This window comes from Aedes aegypti, chromosome 3 (genome assembly GCF_002204515.2).
Source record: "Aedes aegypti strain LVP_AGWG chromosome 3, AaegL5.0 Primary Assembly, whole genome shotgun sequence".
NCBI classification, from domain to species: domain Eukaryota; kingdom Metazoa; phylum Arthropoda; class Insecta; order Diptera; family Culicidae; genus Aedes; species Aedes aegypti.
This window is the reverse complement of record NC_035109.1, coordinates 341,407,243-341,429,923: the sequence shown is the minus strand read 5'-3', so window position 1 is coordinate 341,429,923 and position 22,681 is coordinate 341,407,243. Positions and strand designations below refer to the sequence as shown.

General features: G+C 44.7%; 4 protein-coding genes across 4 annotated transcripts; 2 read left to right on the top strand and 2 right to left on the bottom strand.

Moving 5' to 3' along the window:
* LOC110679803 (histone H4) lies at positions 1–410 on the top strand. The gene has a single exon (XM_021855534.1). It carries the CDS (start codon positions 52–54, stop codon positions 361–363), a length of 312 nt encoding a protein of 103 aa, XP_021711226.1. The 5' UTR covers positions 1–51; the 3' UTR covers positions 364–410.
* A 5,398-nt stretch (positions 411–5,808) lies between these two features.
* On the bottom strand, positions 5,809–7,279 carry LOC110679728 (histone H1-like). Its single transcript, XM_021855455.1, has one exon. The coding sequence runs from the start codon at positions 6,548–6,550 to the stop codon at positions 5,870–5,872; it is 681 nt and encodes a 226-aa protein (XP_021711147.1). The 5' UTR covers positions 6,551–7,279; the 3' UTR covers positions 5,809–5,869.
* A 1,345-nt stretch (positions 7,280–8,624) lies between these two features.
* Positions 8,625–9,100, bottom strand: LOC110679770 (histone H2B). Its single transcript, XM_021855500.1, has one exon. It carries the CDS (start codon positions 9,049–9,051, stop codon positions 8,677–8,679), a length of 375 nt encoding a protein of 124 aa, XP_021711192.1. The 5' UTR covers positions 9,052–9,100; the 3' UTR covers positions 8,625–8,676.
* A 4,392-nt stretch (positions 9,101–13,492) lies between these two features.
* Positions 13,493–13,993, top strand: LOC110679784 (histone H2A). The gene has a single exon (XM_021855516.1). It carries the CDS (start codon positions 13,577–13,579, stop codon positions 13,949–13,951), a length of 375 nt encoding a protein of 124 aa, XP_021711208.1. The 5' UTR covers positions 13,493–13,576; the 3' UTR covers positions 13,952–13,993.
* The last annotated feature ends 8,688 nt before the right edge of the window (positions 13,994–22,681 follow it).

Here is a 22,681-nt window from a genome sequence, read left to right as displayed (position 1 = left end):
CCATCAGTTCCAGTACTACCGTCGTCGAACACAGAACCAAATTCATCCAAAATGACCGGCCGTGGCAAGGGAGGCAAAGGACTCGGAAAAGGAGGCGCCAAGCGTCATCGCAAGGTTTTGCGTGATAACATCCAGGGTATCACCAAGCCCGCAATCCGTCGTCTGGCTCGTCGTGGAGGAGTCAAGCGTATCTCCGGACTTATCTACGAGGAAACTCGTGGTGTGTTGAAGGTGTTCCTGGAAAACGTCATCCGTGATGCCGTTACCTACACTGAACACGCCAAGCGTAAAACCGTTACCGCTATGGATGTTGTCTACGCTCTGAAGCGTCAGGGACGCACCCTGTACGGTTTCGGAGGTTAAATCGCATTCCAAAGTTTCGCTCTTCAAACGGCCCTTTTCAGGGCCACCAAACACACTCATCAAGGAGTTGATACGACAAATGTTCACACACTAAAAGCAAGGGTAATCTAATGGGACAAGCACTACACGCTTTTGCAGTCCGGCGGTGGCGTGGCTTGGGGAGAAAATTCTCGTCTCCGATTGGAAGACACCATAAAATGCCAATATATATATATACATACATAGTCTAGTCTAGTCAGCACTGTCATTTCCCGGGGTGGCACTACTGTTGTTACTTACTTGTTGTACTTCGGTCGGTTCGAAAACAACAACCGCTATGATGCCACGCCGGTGAAATCCAGTGCGTGCATCTTTCCATACCAATCTCACGTGCATGCATCTCAACTCCGGACTTCAGTGTCAGGTACGGAACGCTCGTCGTACCACTCCCTATTACCTATTACCACTCATCAAATTCCATTAGGATTGCGTTAGGAACTTCTTAGTTTGCCTCGCTCGGTTCCACAATGCGATGGACGAACAAATATTTCATCATGTTCCACACTGTACCTTATGAGAAATGGATGCGGTTGCAATCAATATTTACAAGCACTGGAATTGTGTTCGCGCACCCGAAACGAAACGAAGGGAAAACGAATCACCGAACCGGGTGAGAGACGGGAATTTGAATCCACCGACGGGAAAAAACCGGGAATTTGAGAAGGTCACCGGGAAAATCGTTTTGAACGAACATTTCCAAGCTTCGAATCTACAAACCACAACAAGCATTTATGACTTTGAACAAATCAGTTTCATTGAAATGTATTGAAAGTGGATGATGAAATGTCTACCGTAAAATGGGGTGTTTTCAAGCAACTTCTAGTATGTCAATAATTAAACAAAGGACAGCCCTACTACAGTAAGGACCCGATTTTGTCAGCCCCTCGATGAATTTTAGGCTGACCAAATCGGGTCATTTTATTTTGTTCCCGTTTTTCAAATTTCGACATGGTTACATGGACTTTTAAAGAGGGTACGTGGTAAAACATGACGATACCAATTTTTTGACAAATCTGAAATTGGCTGACAAAATCGGGTCAGTACTGGATTCTCTCGTCGCGTGCCAAACACAATTATGAGGATCCTATGGCAGATTTCTGAGATAATCATGAAAATGTGTGATTTTTGACGTAACTGCAAAACAGGGTTGTAAAGGAATTTGACTTTCGCAAATGAAACCATATTTTGCCAACAACAAAACATAATCTTTTTGATCAATAACTTTGATGCTTTCATTCATTTTCATAAGTTATGCTCAACCTCAATCAGATAATACATCAATATTATCGAACTTGGAACTCCTGCAAACGCAAACCGTTTTCTTTTAACTGCTAAATCTTTCATAGTTATTAATCTGGAAACTGTCAATACTTCGTAAAATTGTCTTGAATTGTTTTTGAGACTTAAATGCAACAGGATCATAACCTATATACCGTTAAGTCACCAGTCACCGTGCGGCCTCCATTCACCGTGCACATATACAAATTCCTACAGAATATTCATACAATTTTCACAAATCATTCTTTGGTCAGCAAAATAAGATAAAACTGATGAAACGAACTAGTTTTTGCCACAAATAATTTTGAAAAACCTAGTTTATGTAGACAAAATCATGTGAATTCTGTTTGATAACGAGATATTGCAACAATCTTAGTAGAAACGCCAAAAAATCACATTTTTTATTTTAACGATAGAGTATGAAATTTTTCAAAATTTCAACAAGTTTTCACTGTGGATATTATTAGTAAGATGTATTTCATCGTATGAGCAATGAGATTTAATGCAAATTAGAATTTTTATTGTGTTTCAGTCGAAACCCAAATGCACGGTGAATGGATCCTTTTCAATATATATGGATCCTATTACCGTGTATAGTGTAAAAGGCATGAAATTATGCGATAATATTAGTTTTATTGTTATGTCGTCATTAAACTACTTCATATTTAGAATTTAAGTGAATATGGAATGGTTTGGACAATACAGTCAAACCTCCTATAACGATTTTAATTAAAAAATAATAATTTAGCCAATTTTTAAACTTTGTATAGTTTTTATTGTAAATGAAGATTTGAATACTCTTAAAAATGAATGCGCACACTACTAGCAACATAGTTGCTCCATTAACAACGTTTCTTCAAGATACAAAATCAAATCATGACGAAAACTATACGCACGGTAAATGGTGACACATAGAACGGTACGAGGCGACCTTAACATGACATTTTCAAACATAATTTTTGACTAATTTTTTGTTATGCATCACTAGTTTTAGATTTTTCCCTGAATTATTATATAATTGCCCGCTACGTAGTGGTATTCTAGTACGCTTCAAATTATTTGGAATAGTTTTATATTTTTTTGAAGTGCAAATTTTTCTTAAATGCACGGTGAATGGTAGCTTGACGGTACAGTTAACTCTCCCTAACTCGATATTGAAATTGTCTTGAATTGGTTTTGATACTTGAATGCAACAGGATCATAACCTATATATTTGCATTTGCTTCTTTGAATGATTGTTCTCCTTCGTCTTCGAAAATAGCCCCTATTTGTTTTGCTGGTCTGCTCGATAGGTAGACAGTTTGACAGTTCGATAGGTAGATTTGGTTTCACTCTTCGCGCAACTCGGGTGCCTCTGAGAAAAAAAAAAAAAAAAAAAAATCCCATATTTTCAGGGCTAGACATTTTAGTAATATTCAGTAACAAACAAAATAGTCCCCTTAACCTTTACAATGCAGTGTTACTTCACGGAACAAGCCTAAAGTATAATGGAACATATATCGGCATAAATCGAACGAGTTTTGTAACTTGGAAAAAGTAGTAGAAAAGATAATCCCCTAACACCCCGCTAACTTTCAAAAAGAAACTTTTTCCATAAGAAATATTAAAAGGCGAAATCTAGATAACATTTTCAAAAGCTTTTGTCTGCGTTGTGATCTCAATTAAATATACTTATGTTCTGGGTTACTCACATAGTTTTGTTAATATTGTTTCATTGTTTTGTAGTTAAATCTTTTTTGCCAATAAAATTCTTTCAAAAATGGTTTGAATCGTTTTCAATATCTAGACTCCACAATACCTAATATTAATAGATATCCCCGATCACATAATGCAGCTCACAATCCTCCGAACAAAGCAAGCATTTCAGATGACTGATATATCGACTTCCGACGTTTTTGTGACTTTTCAAACTTGATGGAGAAGTTCAATCCCTTAAAACCCCACGAGTCCTTAACACCCCATTTTACGGTACTAACTTCTTAAAAAGGTTTCACTTTTCTCAATAATTAGCAATGTAGTACCAAACAATGTTTGTTTGATTTTTTGAGCTTGGCTCTAACTTTTTGACTCAAGAGTTTGAAAGAAAAGTTTACTAGCCTAAAATAATCTTGCCGAAAGTTTTTGCACTCAAACATATTGGATACAAAAAAAAATCCTAAGTTGTTGAATATTCATACCACAATAAATCCAGATTTCCTTGGGAACAGCATTTTAAGAGTTTCTAATCTCTCATTAGTTAACTAATCGATTACAAATTGAATAGGTAAGGTAGATGCTGCTACATGTGTGGGTTTGTTTTATTTTTTTTAATTCACCCTAGATTTAATTACTTTAGAGAAACATCAATTTAATGAAACACTGATTTATTTTGGCATCTGGAGTTTGGCATCGGCCAAATTATCTGAAACTCGGCAGTAAGACGCACTTGAAGAGCATAATGTTGATAAATAGCAGTCAAGGCCTTCCTTAGTGTAGTGGTAAAGTCGGTGGCTACAAAGCAAACCCATGCTGAAGGTGTCTGGGTTCAACTTCCCAACAAGCCATGTGAGCAAAATGGTCACATAAAAAAATAAAGTGAGAAGCCGGCCAAGAAAAATGAGAAGAAGAAGAGGCATTCGCAAAATCCCATGTGCGAAATAAATCAAAAGAATGAGCACAAAAAATTTTGATAATGAAGACGCGTTCACTCCAACGGAAATGCTCCACGTGTAGTAACAGCGGCGGAAGTAATTTACCGGTTTCAATTTGAGTGTCAGGAGCTCAGGGCCAAATTTTCGAGCCGCAAATTTTTCTCGGTGCACGCAAGCAAATGGCGGCGGTGCTCACTCTCTTTCTCTCGTACCCAAACTGCGATGGGGGGATGTGAGGCGTTCGATTCGCCAATCACGCTTAAAATCAGTTACACTGTATTGATTTGCTCTCATCTTTGGAATAGTGGAACAGCATTGGATTACGAAAATCAAACATACTGAGCAAGGTCGACCCATTGGCCCCGAAAGATTGAGATTTTCAGAAGCCAATCCCTGGGCTTAGTATTTTACTGCCAATTAACTTAATTTGCAACATCCACAAGAGTAATTTGATTATTCCGCAAGGAAAATAGTGGCAGTTCGCTCATACTGGATCAGCTGTCAAGATTACTTTGGTTATTAGCAGCAAACTGTACTTGACCGCTCTACTTGGGATGTCGATACTCAGCCTGCCCAGTAGGTCCGGTACGTACGGACCTGTGAACTAGACTATCGAAATGCATACATTTTGCATTTTGACATACGAACGCTTTATGTTTCGTTTTAGCATCAACTCACATCCAGGCGTCGGTAGGCGCGTGGTGTACGCACAGACCTAACGATCGCAAGGTCCTTGGTTCGATTCCAGGTTGCTGCGAGAAACATTTTTTGTTGCCAATGTTTGGTTTCATAAGGCAAAGCTATGAATTTCAACCCGATTTATTGTGGCGAATTTTCATAAGTGCATCCAATGTATTTCGATAGTCCATTTGCCTGAGTGTATTAAAAACGCACGGGCCTATCGATCGCAAGGTCCTTGGTTCGATTCCAGGTTGCCGCGAAAACATGTTTTGGTTTCACAAGGCAACGCTACGAATCTCAACCCGATTTAAATAAGGCTCCCCCAAAACTACGCGACTTTTTACGGCGACAGCGACACGATTTCGTTGTTGTGTCGCTGCAAGCACTCTTCTATGGAACCATCTTGACTGACACGACGCGAATCGCTGCGAAATCGCGACGTTTTTTTGTCGCTGTCGCCGTAAAAAGTCGCTTAGATCTGGGGGAGCCTTTAAGTCGATAGACTTCTTCAAATCCTTGAATCATTCGAGTGTATCAAAAGCTGTTCCTCTAGTGGAGGTTTGCTTTGGGTACGGATGCACCGCTACAGTGAGTGCCAGCCAGTGCTCGCCTACCTGTCCGGGCTTTACAGTTGCTGGCAGAGAAAGGGGTGCATGATTGGCCAATTTTATTGATTTGCGAAAGGGTTCGGGAAGAATTCGCCATTCAGTGGCAAAGTGCACGTAACTTTTCGGGGGGATTTATTTCCCTCTGGAAATAAATGGAAATGGAATATCATTGACTGTGCAACTCTTTGTTCTAAACTTGGATGGTAGTCCTGAAAAGGACTGATTGGATGTTAGATACTGTTTTACAACAGTACGGTTGCTGTCCCAAATTTACTTCTTGGCAGCGGTCTTCTTCGCGGCAGCTTTCTTGGCTGGGGCAGCCTTCTTCGGTTTTGGGGTCTTGGGCTTCTTGGCGGCGGTCTTGGAAGGTTTGGTGGCCTTCTGCTTCGGAGCAGCAGCCTTCTTCACACCACCGGCCTTTTTGGCAGCCTTGGCACCAGCAGCTTTGGCTTTCTTGGCTGCAGCCGGCTTCTTGGCTTTCTTCTCGCCGGCTGGCTTCTTGGCCTTCTTCTCCCCAGCTGGTTTCTTGGTGGCCTTCTTCTTCTCTCCGGTAGCCTTCTTGGCCTTCTTCTCGCCGGCCTTCTTCGGTTTCTTCTCACTGGCGGCCTTCTTAGCTTCAGCCTTCAGCTTGAACGAACCGGAAGCGCCGGTGCCCTTGGTTTGGACGAACTTGCCCTTCTCGACGCCATTCTTCAAGGCCTTCTTGAGGAATGGGGCAAGCTTGGCGACATCGCATTTGTAGTTGGCGGCGATGTACTTCTTGATGGCCTGCAGGGACGATCCGTTGCGTTCCTTCAAGGTTTTGATGGCAGCAACAACCATGTCGTTGACTGGGGGGTGGGTCGACGGCTTCTTCGGCTTGCCCTGTCCCTTGGGGGCCCTTGGCTTCTTGGTCTTGGCTGGCGAGGCAGCCGGGGCTGCGGCAGCGGCTTCAGTGGCAACTTCAGACATCTCGATAGGTAGCTAGAGTAACACTCACACGATGGCGATAGTAAACGAATGAATGACGGAAATTCTGGCAACAGTGCGGTGTTCGATTTCGTCGTCTGTGTTAGGGATGCAGACATGGTCGTCCACTGGATGACTGTTCGCGAAATATTGTACATATTTTTGGTAACACCTTTTTAAAACGCATTTTTCCGGTAATCGCACTAAGTATTTGCCTGTCTAGTATGTCCGTTTGGTGAGTGCATGAGTCTCGCTAGCAGCCCGTCATCGCCACATCGGGCCGGTTTCGCGAGAAGCACCGCTGAGACATGTCTTTACAGCACCCGTGCGCCATATGGTGTGGCTTTGCTCGATAAAACAATCAATAGTAACTATTGAAACAATACCACCCTGCACGGCGGTGGTGAATTTGGCAACATGAATGGTTGCTCTTTGCGGTGACATGCGGGTATAGCCAGTATGCCGGTGTCTAATGGCCCCTAATGAGCCTCAAACAAAGTCATTCCCAGTGCCGACGAGCGATGTTACGCGTTTGGTTTTAGTAAACTTTGAACAATGTTAATTTGATGTTTTTCATCAAACATACCGAAAACTTGGGCTCGACTATGACGTCAGTCACACAAGTTTGTGCCATTTTGTCCGGAAAACAATGTCACCAAACACTAATCACCTTCCACCTGTGCACTGTTGGTTGGTCGAATGTGTGCAAATTGCTGGCATTGCCTCAGCCATCGGCGGCAACTGCATTGGAAAAGGACAGTGCACGTGCTACTATGGATCTAGCTTATCTGAGAATGTTTTACTTCAAGAAGCAAGCAAGCAAAGCAAGCACCCTCCCTGCGGTGGAATCTGCAAATGAGCTAGTGCGAAATCTGCCCGAATAGGCATCGGTTTTGCTAGCTGCAGTTGCATCGAATGAACATTCCATACAATCTCTTCTGGCGGCAGTAGTACCGGACATGTCGCGCTGAATTCGCGACAAATTGTTCTCGGAAGTCCCTAACATGCCCCACGGCACGTGTTCCCGGTGTAGAAACTGCACCCTACACTCCCCCCGATCGAGATATATTTTTGTGTACAGTGCCCTCAGGGGCTGTTCAACGTGTCTGTCCGTGCTAGTACTGAGCAACACCCGAGCCAGGAAGCCGAATGGCAACCACACAACGTGTCATGTCACCATCATTCGCAAACTTCATAACGCCAACAATGACCATTTGCAACGCGCCCACCACCCATTGTGTATAAGAATGTTTTCCCAATTTCGTTTGACCCGTTACATCTCGAAGACACACCACCCACCCATGAACTATGTGAATGGGCCCCATCAATGGGAACTGATTGATGGCATTATCGAGATTATCCGATCGATACCATTTGCATCAACTGTTGTTCGATAAACGTTATTATGATAGCCTGAACTGCTGGGATGCTCTTACGAGATCGTTTGTAATGGGACGCTAGAAAACATAATGAGCTTCTTTCCAATACGTTGAGAAGAAGAACGAACGAACCACGAAACTTGTCATCATGCCTGCCTAGCTAGCTAGTCCTATGATGTCAAAATTGTCTAAACTACTAACATGCAGCACAACCGATAGCAAAAATGAAGTTGTTAAGGTGCAACATGGCAATCAGCATAAATATTGAACTTTAAACGTTCTGCTAGTGAATGAAGTGTGGTTAAGGTACAACATTTTTTTGCAATCAGCAGAAATGTTGAACGTACGAAGTGGATCTTCTTGTTTTAAATTCAAACGGATGGAAAAACTTAGATCTAGGGTTTTTTTGTGAACAGATTTTTCCCTATACTGCTTAACAATTAAGTTCCTATTATTTATTACGCAGCTGAATGGGGATCCAAATCTCTGCAACTGTAATCGTTATAATTAATCAATACTGAAACTGATAACATCGAATAAATAAAATGAATTGAATAAATTCAAACTGATAAGAGAGGGGGGTGTTGTCACGTATGAAGTCACCGCCGTGACACTACCTCAGTCGGTTCAATAGTGTGATAAAACAGTCTAGTGTCAGATTTTCAAAATCAACTCTTTTTCGGGATTGAAATAGTGGCCCTGAAAAGGGCCTTTTGGTTTGGTGTGATTGAACGCAGTGTCGGTCGTCATTTACTTGGAGCTGGTGTACTTGGTGACGGCCTTGGTGCCTTCCGAAACGGCGTGCTTGGCCAACTCTCCCGGGAGCAGAAGCCGGACGGCGGTTTGGATTTCGCGGGATGTGATCGTCGAACGCTTGTTGTAGTGGGCCAGGCGGGAGGCTTCGGCGGCAATACGCTCAAAGATGTCGTTGACGAAGCTGTTCATGATGCTCATGGCTTTCGACGAAACGCCAGTGTCGGGGTGAACTTGCTTCAACACCTTGTAGATGTAGATGGCGTAGCTTTCCTTCCTGCGCTGCTTCTTCTTCTTCTTATCGCCCTTGACAATGTTCTTCTGGGCCTTGCCGGATTTCTTCGCGGCCTTTCCGCTGGTTTTCGGTGCCATCGTGCTGCTAACGTTGTTTTAGATTCCAAACGAAAACTGAAACTGATGCCCGACCGATTTTTTTTTGTATTAAATCATTTTTTATTTCAGCTTTTAAATACATCGATTTGTTATAACAATTTAAGAGAATTACCAATTAGGCATATCAACTTTAGTCTTCATTTTCTTGTTGGATGTTTTTACATATAGTATGTGGTATACATTTGAAACTTTGTTTCTGTTTTTGTTTGATCTTAACCTAACTTAACTCTACTTACTAACTACTAATTATAAATGTTTCGTATTGTTTCATATTCTGATAATCTAGTTTTGTTTACAAACTTTTCTTTTAGTTTTTGGAATCTCGCTTCCAGTAGTTCTAGTTGTGCCATATCATGGACTAAAGTAGTTCTTGTATTTCTCTCTAAGCCAAAGATTATTTTTAAGAATCGGTTTTGTATGATTTGAAGTTTCTTTTTGTGGCTTTTGGCACAAATGTCCCATATTGGAGCTGCATAGTCCAATACAGGTAGTACTATTTGCTTATATATTGCTAATTTGTTTTTTATGTTTAGTTTTGAATTTTTGTTAATTAATGGGTAAAGTCTATTCAGTAGTATGAGGCATTTAGTTTTAGTGTTTTCTACATGTTTGTTGAACAAAAGTTTTGCATCTGTTGTTAAGCCAAGATATTTTACATGAGGAGACCATTCTATTTCATTTCCATCTATAACAATTTTTGTGTTTGGTTTGTGTTTGGGTGACTGATTTAGAGGAAACAGTATTATTTGTGTTTTTATGGCATTGATTTTGATTTTCCATAATTTCATATAGTTTATAAATGTTTCTAGACAGTTTTGTAATTTGGTTGTAATGTGTCGAGTGATTCTGCCTCTGACTTGGATGGCAGAATCATCTGCAAACAAAGATAATTCTCCATCTATAAGTGGTGGAATGTCCGATGTAAATATTGAATAGAGGACTGGGCCTAGAATACTCCCCTGGGGGACTCCTGCTTGTATTGTGTGCTGTTCGGAGTAGTGTCCTTGAAGGTACACTCTGAATTGTCTATTGATTAGATAATCGTGTAATATTTTAACCAAGTAGGTTGGGAAATTGTATCGAACTAGTTTGTGAACTAATCCCTCATGCCATACATTATCGAAGGCTTTTTCGATGTCTAAAAGAGCCATTGCTGTTGAATATCCGATTTCTTTGTTTCTTTTGATCCTGTTTACTACCCTGGCTAGTTGTTGTGTTGTTGAATGGCCTTTGCGAAAGCCAAATTGCTCGTCCATGAGAATGTTATTTCTTTGGATATGTTCATTTAACCGGTGCAGAATTAGTTTTTCAAAAATTTTACTTATTGATGATAGTAAACTGATAGGCCTGTAGCTTTTTTCATTCGTGGGATCTTTACCTGGTTTTAAAATGGGAATCACCTTTGATTTTTTCCAACTGATTGGGAAGTAACTTATATTTAGACATTTGTTGAAAATATTGCAGAGGAGGTTCAAACTATTGTCACCTAGATTTTTTAGTACTATATTTAGAATGCCATCATCGCCTGATGCTTTCATGTTTTTCTGTCGTTTCAGAATTGAATGGATTTCTTCTACATTAATTTTGCTTTGTTCAGGTAGATAACTATTGGTGTTGTTTAAAGTTTCTATTGTTTGTTTAACTGTATCTTCCATCTGGCTATTCATGGTGAGTCCTATTTCGTGAGATTTAACAATATTTAGGGCTATTGCATTGGCTTTTTCAACTGGGGTTATAAGTATTTGATTGTTTACTTTAAGATGGGGAACAGTTTGTGGTCTATTCTTGAGTATTTTTGCAATTTTCCAAAAGGGTCTTGAATTGTTGTCGAGTTTGGCTAATTTTTCTTGGAATTTCTGGTTTTTGATTTCTTCCAACCTTTTGCTTATTATTTTTCTGAGACGATTCACAATAGATTTCAGTCTTCTATGACCAGTTCTTTGATATTGTCTAAGAAGGGCATTTCTTTTACCTATCAGGATTCTAGTGAAATTGTCTAATGCTATCACTTCTGAACGAACCGTTGTGGTCCTAACATTGTTATCAACTGCCGTTTGGATCACCTGGATGAGGTTTGCTAGCACATCATCAATCTGATCCCTGGTATCAATAGCTTGTTCCGCATTGAGTTGATTGTCAACTGAACTTCGAAGCCTGTCCCAATTAACACGATGAAAGTTCTTCTTGGATGTCAAAGGTCTTGATTCACTGGTGATTCCTACTCTTACCACTACCGGAAAGTGATCTGAGTCTAACTCCTGGATGGTTTCGGGTTCACTAATCCCGTTCGACAAGTTTGACAGGAAAAAGTCAAGTGTTGATGGTGAACCTTTAACAGTTACGTACGTTGGAGAGACTGGGTGATGGATGGAGTATATACCAGCCTGAAGATCCTCAAACAGGATTTTGCCGTTGGCATTGGACCCAATATTACCCCAGCTAGGATGCCGGGCGTTCAAGTCGGTCCCAATAATGAACTTGCAATTTGTGTGTGCTAGCTTCCTGAGATCCTGACTGAATGACAGCCTGCTGCCATCAGTAATTTTTGTTTGTTGCCCAAAGTATGCGCTGATGAGTCTAACTTTGCCAACACTGGATTCTATTTCTATGCCAATGGCTTCGATAACTTTGGTGTTGAAATGGGGTAATGCCTTAAACTTCAAGTGATTAGCTATTACTATGGCGACACCACCACCTTTGGTATCCTGACGATCATGACGGATAATTTTGTAGTTTGGAATACTCAGCTTAATGTTAGGATTTAAGTGAGTTTCCGTGATCAAGGCCACTTGAATATTCCTATCAACTAGAAATTGTCCAAATTCTATCATTTTAGGTCGGAGTGACCTAGCGTTCCAAGTTACAATCTGGATAGAGCTATCGACCATACTGGATCAAGAACACTCCCAACGTTTCTACTTGTTCATGCCGGGAACGACAACGTTTCAGTTTGTCCGACATGTCCAGGAAGATCCTAACCAATTCTTCTGGGGCATAGAGCGAACCACTTTGCGGGACAGATTCACATTCATCATCAGGGAAGGAAGCAGCGTTAGCACTCACCTGGGGAACCGGATGTTGAGATGAACTCGGTGTTGCGGTGGTCGTTCTCGGCTGTCTAGGCCAAGACGGGGTGACGTTGGGTTGCTGGCGCTGATTGCTGTTTTGTTGGAGGGCCGGGAATTCATCCTGGCGGAACAGCTGTTGATTCTCAGGAGCTCTTCTTCCGGGGAGGTTTCTGGTCGCTGCATTCTTCCGAATCTGCTTGTATGCCTCGCGCTTGGGGCAAATCTTGTCGGAGGCTTTGTGTCCACTTCCACAGTTGACACACTTGTAGGCTGCTACATCCTCGTGGGGGCAATCCGCTGTGATGTGCGGATGAGCACAAATGTTGCAGCGGGGCTTGAGGTTGCAATTTCGAGTTCCGTGGCCGAAGTTCAGGCACCGCATGCATTGCGTTACATCACGGTGTGAACCACGGTAGGCTTCCCAGGTCACGATCATGTCGTTCAGCGTACGCACCGCCTTCAGCGCGTTCAGCGTGGTGGATCCCTTTCGGAAGTGGACGAGGTAGAGGCAATCTCGATTGTCGCCTTCGCTGAACTTCCGGGCGATGACGTGGATTGCCACAGGCTGCAGCTTGTAGTGCTGGATCAATTCCGCTTCGATGAGGCTTTTCTCCGTGATCGGTAGACCACGAATGACTGCTTTGAAGGGTTTCTCCTCGGGGGCGTCATGGGTGAAGTATTCCGCTTTCTTCCGCTGGAGGTAGGCTTTGGTAGCTTCCATCGCTTCCTTCGTGTGGACCACGATTTTGATGCCAATTCGTGTGAGTTTGAACTGGGCATCGATGCCGTTTGCACGGAGGTCCTGCTTGAGTTGGCCAAGAGGGACACTTTTCACCACCAGAGGAGGAATCTTGGATGGTTGGTTTCCATTCTGGTGGATGAATGGTGTGATGAAGTCATCGGTTTGGCCAATGTCGCCGAATCCTCCCATCTCGCTTCGGTTTTCAGCAGTGCCAGCTTCGGTGATGACGCTCTGGGTTCCTGCCACGATGTTGCTTGATTTGGCACGCTTTCGATGACCGGTCGGGCTTCCTTCTTTCGGCTTCTTGAGAGCCGACTGCGGGCTGTTTTGCTTAGAGCCATTGCTCGAGCGACGGCGTCCTCGCTTACCCATACTGGGCAGCACGTAATCGACACACTTACTTAATTACGAACGAAAAGTCTAAAACACGTCTTATCGCGACGACGGAACAGACTGGAATCATGCCCGACCGAACCAGTCGGTTCTCTTTTATACCCGTAGAATGGTGAGCGCTGTTCCGCCCCTTCGCTTCGTTTGCTACTTCATCCATTTCGTTCGCACCATCCTAGTATGAGTGCAGCGCAGGGCTACGCATGTATAAAAGATACCCTCATCCGGTGAAATCACCATCAGTACCGCTTACGTACGCTTCGTGAACGTTTGTTTCTCAAGTCCACTCAAACTCAACCACAAAATGTCTGGCCGCGGCAAAGGAGGCAAAGTTAAGGGAAAGGCAAAGTCCCGTTCCAACCGCGCTGGATTGCAGTTCCCAGTCGGTCGTATTCACCGTCTGCTCCGGAAGGGCAACTATGCCGAGCGTGTCGGTGCCGGCGCTCCAGTCTACTTGGCTGCCGTTATGGAATATCTGGCCGCTGAAGTGCTCGAATTGGCAGGAAACGCTGCCCGTGACAACAAGAAGACCAGAATCATTCCCCGTCATCTGCAGTTGGCCATCCGCAACGACGAAGAATTGAACAAGCTGCTGTCCGGTGTTACCATCGCCCAAGGTGGTGTTCTGCCCAACATTCAGGCTGTCTTGCTGCCGAAGAAAACCGAAAAGAAGGCATAAGTTACACTGCGTGCATCAAACCAAAAACCGTCCTTTTCAGGACGACAATATCCAGCCACAGAGAGGATCGATGAAGAGATATCGGCCATATTATGACCATTTCTGAATCAATTCCTAGATTCCGCGGGGGGAAACGTTTGGGCTTCTTAAATGTTCTGTTCGGGATACCTCGAACTTTCGATTTTTGGAGTTCAATTTGCCGAAACAGAAACATAAAACATTGAAACAGCCAGCCCTGCGTGAGCTGTTCCTGAAGAGAGAGGAGGGTAAACTGTTCATCCAGTTCCTGCCCCATTTTCTACTATCTACTGCTTGACAATAGAAGAGTTGATGAAGCAGGTAGTATTTAAAAAACTTATATTATTTATTCGAGGAAAGGCTATATCAGGAGCTCCTAATATTAAAGGAATCAATCAATTTCCAAACCCCACAATTATCAATTATAACTATCATAGGGGTGTGTTTCAAAGTAAACAAGCCAAAGATTACGTTTCAATCATACGGTCAAACTTTCAATGTTGGATGTTCGAGTTGTCTAGTTTGTAGCAACAAGGGGAGGCGAGCTGGGAAAGCTTCTGCATCCGGAAAAGAGCATAAGAAGAAGGGGAAACATACGGCCGGTACCAGAGAATGAAGTCCGCGCTGGAGATGCACATTCAAAAGTGTGTGCAAAGCGAAGCATGAAGGGACAACTCGAGTTGTCGGTTGGTTGACGTACCTCCCTCATCAGTGTTGAGAGTATGATCGTTCGGTGGTAGGAGGAAGGTCAAGGGGCTTTAGGAAGTAATCGTTCCCCCAGGGGAACAAACAGTTTTAGGTACACTGAAGGGAAAATTGCTCACACAACTCTTTTAGGGAATGCTCTAGTGGCCCTGAAAAGGGCCGTTTTGTTGAGAATGGCAACTATAATGCAGACCGAATTTAAGCGCGTTCTCCACGGATACGGCGAGCCAGCTGGATGTCCTTGGGCATAATGGTGACACGCTTGGCGTGGATGGCGCAAAGGTTGGTATCTTCGAAAAGACCGACCAGATAGGCCTCGCTCGCTTCCTGCAGGGCCATGACAGCCGAGCTCTGGAAGCGCAGATCGGTCTTGAAGTCCTGGGCGATCTCACGAACCAGACGCTGGAATGGCAGCTTGCGGATCAGCAGCTCAGTCGACTTTTGGTAGCGACGGATTTCACGCAGAGCAACGGTTCCTGGCCGATAACGGTGAGGCTTCTTGACACCTCCGGTGGCTGGGGCGCTCTTGCGAGCGGCTTTGGTAGCCAGCTGCTTGCGAGGAGCTTTTCCTCCAGTAGACTTACGAGCAGTCTGCTTGGTACGGGCCATTGTGTTAGATGATGATTAATTTGCTTTCAATCCAAACGGATCAGTTGAAACGCAGCGACAGAATGAGGGTCAAAAAAAATCAGTGGGGGTTGTGTACAAGACACGACCGCATGACGTTAACTACGCCATGTGATTTGCTGCATTTGAATATCCATATTATCAACCTTATAGAATGTAACGGTTTGTGAATTTAATAACAGTGAGAAGCTCTTCGTTCGGAAAAGTGCTTCAGTCATCGATATCGTCATCGCCAACGTAAATTTCAATTTGTCGTATTTTCAATTCTTCTTCTTCTTGGCATAACGTCCCCACTGTGACAGAGCCTACTTCTCAGCTTACTGTTCAATGAGCACTTCCACAGTTATTAACTGAGAGCATTCTTTGCCAAAGTTGCCATTTTCGCATTCGTACATCGTGTGGCAGGTACGATGATACTTTATGCCCAGGGAAATTAAGAAAATTTCCATTACGAAATTACCGACCGGGAATCAAACACAGACACATTCAGTATGACTTTGCTTTGTAACCGCGGACTCTTAAAACTCGGCTAAGGAAGGCTCCTATTTGCAATTATTCATAACATATCAGATATTGTATGATGTTACGAGAAGAATTAAGTGATTATAGCAAGTATGTGGTATTAGGAAATATTACACAATTAACTCTTTAGTACACATTTGTTGGCCTGGAAAGGGCCGATTGAATTGTTAAATTCGAGTAACACAGACATATTTTGACAGCGCACAGACTAAAATTATCCTCGCCCGAAGAGATTTGCGGTGGCGATGACGATGAACGCTTCTACAGGCGGCTTTGGCTGATTTTCTTCAGTCATCTCGTACAAATCTTGCATTACGGCACACTGATTCCCGCAGGTCCAATTTTCAAAGCGAGAGCCAATCTAGAAATCTTGTTCGATTTCACAAACCAGACGCTGGATTGGCAACTTGAAAATCTACATCTCAGCAGGCTTCTGGCAGCGAGCTACTCCTCGCTGAGCAGGTTCGGAGCACTTACCAGCTCGAAAGCGAAAATGGAATGAAACCGAATCTGACGTAGAAAGCATGTTTCATTACCTTAGAATAGCAAATGATGCTCCTCCCTTTCGTGTTCTTCTCTTTCTGATAGTCAAATCTGGGAAATGGGCATGTACCAATGATGTGTTGGGCTGAGAATTACTTGAAAATCTCAGAAAATGCTAATGCGTAAGAAATGAATGATTTGTCGGAAGGGTTGACATTTACTAAATATTCAATAATTAGCTATTGATAATCATTAGTTTTATTTATTATGAAGGTAAATTTCTGATCCATTATTACAATTACCAGAATTATTACAATCTTGAAGTAGATTCTAATAATTCTGGCAATTGTAATAATCGATCAGAAATTTACCTTCATAATAAATAAAACTTAATTATTAAGTTGTGAAACTTAATTATAAAACTGAGTTTAGTACAATAAATTCCACTAGAGTTTGTATCCTTTGACAGATACGCGTATTTCGACCTCAACTGTAAGGCCGTCTTCAGTGTCGTGTACTAGACTCGACTGTGCAATTTTGTTACATGTGATAATTTTCGTCATCGAAGTTGTCCCATAAAATATGGGAAAACAAAGACGCTGTTTGAAATGCCACTCTATTTTACAATCGTTGTGAAATGTTGAGCACTCATCCCAACGGCACTGCAGCAGCGTCCTCGAAAGCATTCTCAAATTGCCGTATTGTCAATTATTCGTAATAAATCAGTAATTGAATGATGCTATGAGATGAATAAAGAGATGTGGTAAACACATTAGGGAATATTACACAATCAACTCTTTAAAACACCTTTGTTGGCTCTGGAAAGGGCCGATTGAATTGTTGAATTTGCGTAACACGGACACATTTTGACGGCGCACTGGTTGCAATCCTCCTCACCCAGTGAGATTTGCGGTGCTGATGACGATGTGCGCTTCAACAAGCGGCTTTGGTCGATTTTCTTCAGCCATCTCGTACAAACTTGCCGCCGCTTGGTGATCAACAGCTTGCCTCTGGTAGCGAGGAGCTGAGCAGGTTTGGAGGAGCTCTTACCAGCTTGAAAGCGAAAACAGAATGAAACCGAATTCAACGAAGAAGGAATGCTTTATACCCTTAGAATAGCAGGTGATGCTCCTCCTTTCAAATTCTTCGTTTTCTTATCTGGGAAATAGGCTATATGAAACTGATGTCTGGGTAAGGGAATTACAAGATTAGCATTATGCTATTATTGCATCCCGACGGCACTGCAGCAGCGTCCTCGGAAACATCCTCAAATTGCCGTATTGTCAATTATTCGTAATAAATCAATTATTGTATGCTGCTATGAGATGAATTAAGAAATTATAGCAAGTATGTGATAAACACATTAGGGAATATTACACAATTAACTCTTTAAAACACATTTGTTGGCTCCGGAAAGAGCTGATTGAATTGTTGAATTTGCGTAAACACGGACACATTTTGGCGGCTTTGGTCGATTTTCTTCAGCCATCTCGAACAAATTAAAGAATATTACACAATCAACTCTTTAAAACACATTTGTTGGCTCTGAAAAGTGCCGATTGAATTGTTGAATTTGCGTAACACGGACACATTTTGACGGCGCACTGGTTGCAATCCTCCTCGCCCGGTGAGATTTTCGGTGCTGATGACGATGTGCGCTTCAACAAGCGGCTTTGGTTGATTTTCTTCAGCCATCTCGAACAAATTAAAGAAAATTACACAATCAACTTTTTAAAACACATTTGTTGGCTCTGAAAAGTGCCGATTGAATTGTTGAATTTGCGTAACACGGACACATTTTGACGGCGCACTGGTAGCAATCCTCCTCGCCCGGTGAGATTTTCGGTGCTGATGACGATGTGCGCTTCAACAAGCGGCTTTGGTCGATTTTCTTCAGCCATCTCGTACAAACAGCTTGCCTCTGGTAGCGAGGAGCTGAGCAGGTTTGCAGGAGCTCTTACCAGCTCGAAAGCGAAAACAGAATGAAACCGAATTCAACGAAGAAGGGATGCTTTATACCCTTAGAATAGCAGGTGATGCTCCTCCTTTCAAATTCTTAGTTTTCTTATCTGGGAAATAGGCTATATGAAACTGATGTCTGGGTAAGGGAATGACAAGATTAGCATTATGCTATTATTGCATCCCGACGGCACTGCAGCAGCGTCTTCGGAAACATCCTCAAATTGCCGTATTGTCAATTATTCGTAATAAATCAATTATTGTATGCTGCTATGAGATGAATTAAGAAATTATAGCAAGTATGTGGTAAACACATTAGGGAATATTACAGAATTAACTCTTTAAAACACATTTGTTGGCTCCGGAAAGGGCCGATTGAATTGTTGAATTTGCGTAACACGGACACATTTTGGCGGCTTTGGTCGATTTTCTTCAGCCATCTCGAACAATTTTAAGAATATTACACAATCAACTCTTTAAAACACATTTGTTGGCTCTGAAAAGTGCCGATTGAATTGTTGAATTTGCGTAACACGGACACATTTTGACGGCGCACTGGTTGCAATCCTCCTCGCCCGGTGAGATTTTCGGTGCTGATGACGATGTGCGCTTCAACAAGCGGCTTTGGTCGATTTTCTTCAGCCATCTCGAACAAATTAAGGAATATTACACAATCAACTCTTTAAAACACATTTGTTGGCTCTGGAAAGGGCCGATTGAAATGTTGAATTTGCGTAACACTGACACATTTTGACGGCGCACTGGTACAAATCCTCCTCGCCCGATGAGGTTTGCGGTGGCGATGACGATGTGCGCTTCAACAAGCGGCTTCAGTCGTGGCGGCGTGTTGTTGTTTCATTCGCGTTCCATTGAAAACTGAGCTGAGAATGCGAAAGGCACTCGAGACTTGCTCGCTGACCATGTTCACAGTCTGACGGCAAAAAGAAGAATGAGCGAAGAAGCAGGAATCGGTCTGCTTTTATAGTGCGAAGCGGAACGCAAAAGAAGCGTGGAAAACTGCTTGCACGTGATTGGTTGCGTAAGAAAGGGGTCGACATTTTCCAAATTTTCAATAGTTTATTGTCGATATTCAATAGTTTTCTCCATTCGAGAAAATTGCTGTATACATTTCCGACCGATTGGTGGGAAAATTTTTAAAATCTATAGATAAATGACTGAGTTATTAGCGTTCAAAATCTTTCATAATTTCGTGACGGTCGCAAAATTTTAGATTTTCAATTGACACCCAGTATATTGCCGTAAGACGTAGTTAACGTCAAAAACCAGGCAGTCCTCTTTTATATGCTCATATCGATGCAGGCAACCAATCGGAAGCCACGGAAGAATAGAAAAAGCAAGAGAGGAAAGAAGAACTCAACCCTCGAGTGGGTATAAAAGTGGCCGCTAGTGTTTGGCGCAGCCATCATTCCGAATCGAACTGCCGTTGTGAACGGTTGCGTGTCTTTTTGAGTTGCGAGACAAGTTCGAATTCTCTTCCGTGCGTGTGCGAAGTGCACTCTTTTTTCGCGATTTCCCGCTCCCGCGACTGCTCTCCGGCGCTAACCTACCTCCTAGGGGTGGCTAGCCAGAAAGCATCTCTGCTAGTCGAAGCAGAGCAACCGCGGCCCATAGCGATGGGTCGCAATCGGAAGCAAAAGGCGGACTCCGCCTCGACCCCCGCCCCGCTGGCCGACAGCGGGCAGACCAGCGCGCCAAAACGAGCCAGGAATGAAGATGCCAACCCGGCGGCATACAGCAGGTTGCTGGCAAATAACAAGTTTGCCTCCCTGCCTGTGGACCAAGCCCCCCCGGGCGCGAAGGTTCCCCCCCTCTTCACGGCGTCGAAGGACCTCTCGGCGCTGCGATCCGAGCTAGCGGCCAACAACATCCGGCCACTGTTCAAGCTGTGCCATACCGGCACTAAGATCATGTGCGCCTCCGGCGCCGATTACGACAAGGCCGGCAAGCTGCTGAAGGCAAAAGGGGTGGAATTCTACACCCACGATGCCCCCGGTAGCAAGCCGTTCAAAGTACTCGTCCGAGGGCTGCCGGAGTTCACCCCGGAGGCCATCATCGATGAAATGAAGGCGGCTGGACTCAAGGCGACGAGTGTGTTCCCCATCCGGCGAGCACAAGGAGGACGACACCGGGACCAGCTCTACCTGGCCCATTTGGAGAAGGGGTCTACCACCATGGCGGGCCTGACAAGAGTGAGAGCGCTCTTCCACATCGTGGTGGAATGGGAGCGCTACCGCCCGAAAAAACGAGACGTGACGCAGTGTGGCAACTGCCTCGCGTTCGGCCACGGGACCAGGAATTGCCATATGAAGCCCCGCTGTGGCAAATGTGCCGGTGCGCACGCCACTTCGACCTGCCAGCCGATGGAGGGCACCGAATCGAAGTGCGCCAACTGCGGTGCAAACCACGAGGGCAGCAGCCGCAACTGCCCCAAACGTGCGGAGTTTCTGGCAATCCGCCAGCAAGCGTCCGCCAAGAAGCTGGGACGGCAACGCCAGCGCCAACCACCCCCACCGCTGACTGAGGAGCACTTCCCGACGCCCCGCTACCAAGTGCCCAATCTGCCACCGCTTCAACCAACCCACCGGCAGGCATCCCGCCAGTCGGCCCCCTCCGTTCAGCAACGCCTCGCGGCCGCCGCCGCTGCTCCATCGGTCCGGAATGCGCCCCCTCCTGGATGGGGGAATCCTGGACCCAGTGCTTCCGGCACTCCTCCTCCCTCCGACGACGACGGCTCCCTGTACACGCCGGAGCAAATGTTGGAATACACAAGGAACCTTTTCCAACGGCTACGAGCCTGCCGTTCCAAGTCGGAACAGATCGACGCCGCCAACTCGGTGGTATTTGCGTTCTTATCCAAATATGGCCCGTGAGGCCACCACCAAGATCCTCAACTGGAACGCTTGCTCCCTCCGGAGCAAAAATCGAGAGTTGTCCGCCTTCCTGGACCAGGAAGGCATCGACATAGCCGTGATAACGGAGACGCACCTCAAGCCGGAAGTTAACATCTTCATCCCCGACTTCCGGCTCGTGCGGCTTGACCGGTGCGGATCCGAAGGTGGAGGCGTTGCGGTTGCTCTGCGGAGGAACGTCAACTGCACCCTGCTGCCGAGCTTTCAACTCCAAATCATCGAGGCCGTAGGTGTTCGGGTGGAAACCTCCATCGGCCCAATCACGATCATCGCGGCGTACTGCCCGAAGCAAACCAACATCAACGACGGAACATCGGCGGCCTTAAAGCAAGACCTCGTCAAACTGACACGGCGGCAGGGGCAGTTCATCCTGGCTGGCGATCTGAACGCAAGGCACGAGACCTGGGGAAACCCCCGGCGAAATAGGAACGGCCTCATCCTACAACAGGACCTGGAGGAAGGCCACTACACCATCCTGAGCCCGGATTCACCCACCCGCCTGAGCCGGTCCGGGGCCCATGCGACCATTGATGTCTTCCTGACCAACATGGCCGACAACATCTCCCAACCGGTCGTTCACCAGGACCTGAGCTCGGACCACTACCCGGTGGTGGCAGAAGTTGGTTCCCTGGTCAACCGGCATCGGGTCACCCGGCGCAACTACCATCGTGTCGACTGGGGCCAATTCCAGCGGTGTGTCGACGCTAACATCCAGTACGAGGCTCCCCTGGCGTCCGCTGAAGACATCGACCGGCACCTGCAGAGCGTCGAAGAGGCCATCTCCGTGGCCCGAGAACAGCATGTACCAGCATCTGGTCAGGTGAGCAACCCCCTTTTTATCGATCGTGTTACCAAAGATCTCATTCGTTTAAGGAACACCAAACGCAGGCAGTACCAACGCTCTGGTCTGCCTGCGTTGAAAAGCGAAGTCAATCGCATATCCAAAATAATCAAGGCCAGAATGGTGGACCTCAGGAACGATGATTTTTCCAACAAGATCCGCTCTCTCCCAGATTGTGCTAGGCCATTCTGGAAGATGACCAAACTTTTAAAATCCAAACCCAGACCTATTCCACCGTTGATCCCATTAGACAACACCGACTCTAAGGATCGCTTGATAACCCCTGCGGAGAAGGCTGCTGAGATAGGTCGGCATTTCGTCAGCTCCCACAATCTAGGGCTAGACATTCCTAGCCCACACGAAGCTGCTGTTTCCGAACACGCAGCTAACCTACACCAATCTCCCAACGACTTCTCGGAGGAGTTGGAGATCACTGCCGACGAGTTGCTGGCCTATCTCAAAACATCCAAAAACATGAAGGCCCCAGGTTTCGACAACATCCTGAACTTGGAGCTCAAGCAATTGAGTCTCCAGTTCTACCAACATCTGGCACTGATTTTCAATCAGTGCCTCCGACTTAGCTACTTCCCCTCGTCGTGGAAGTCAGCAAAAGTCATCCCCATTAAGAAACCTGGGAAGGATCCT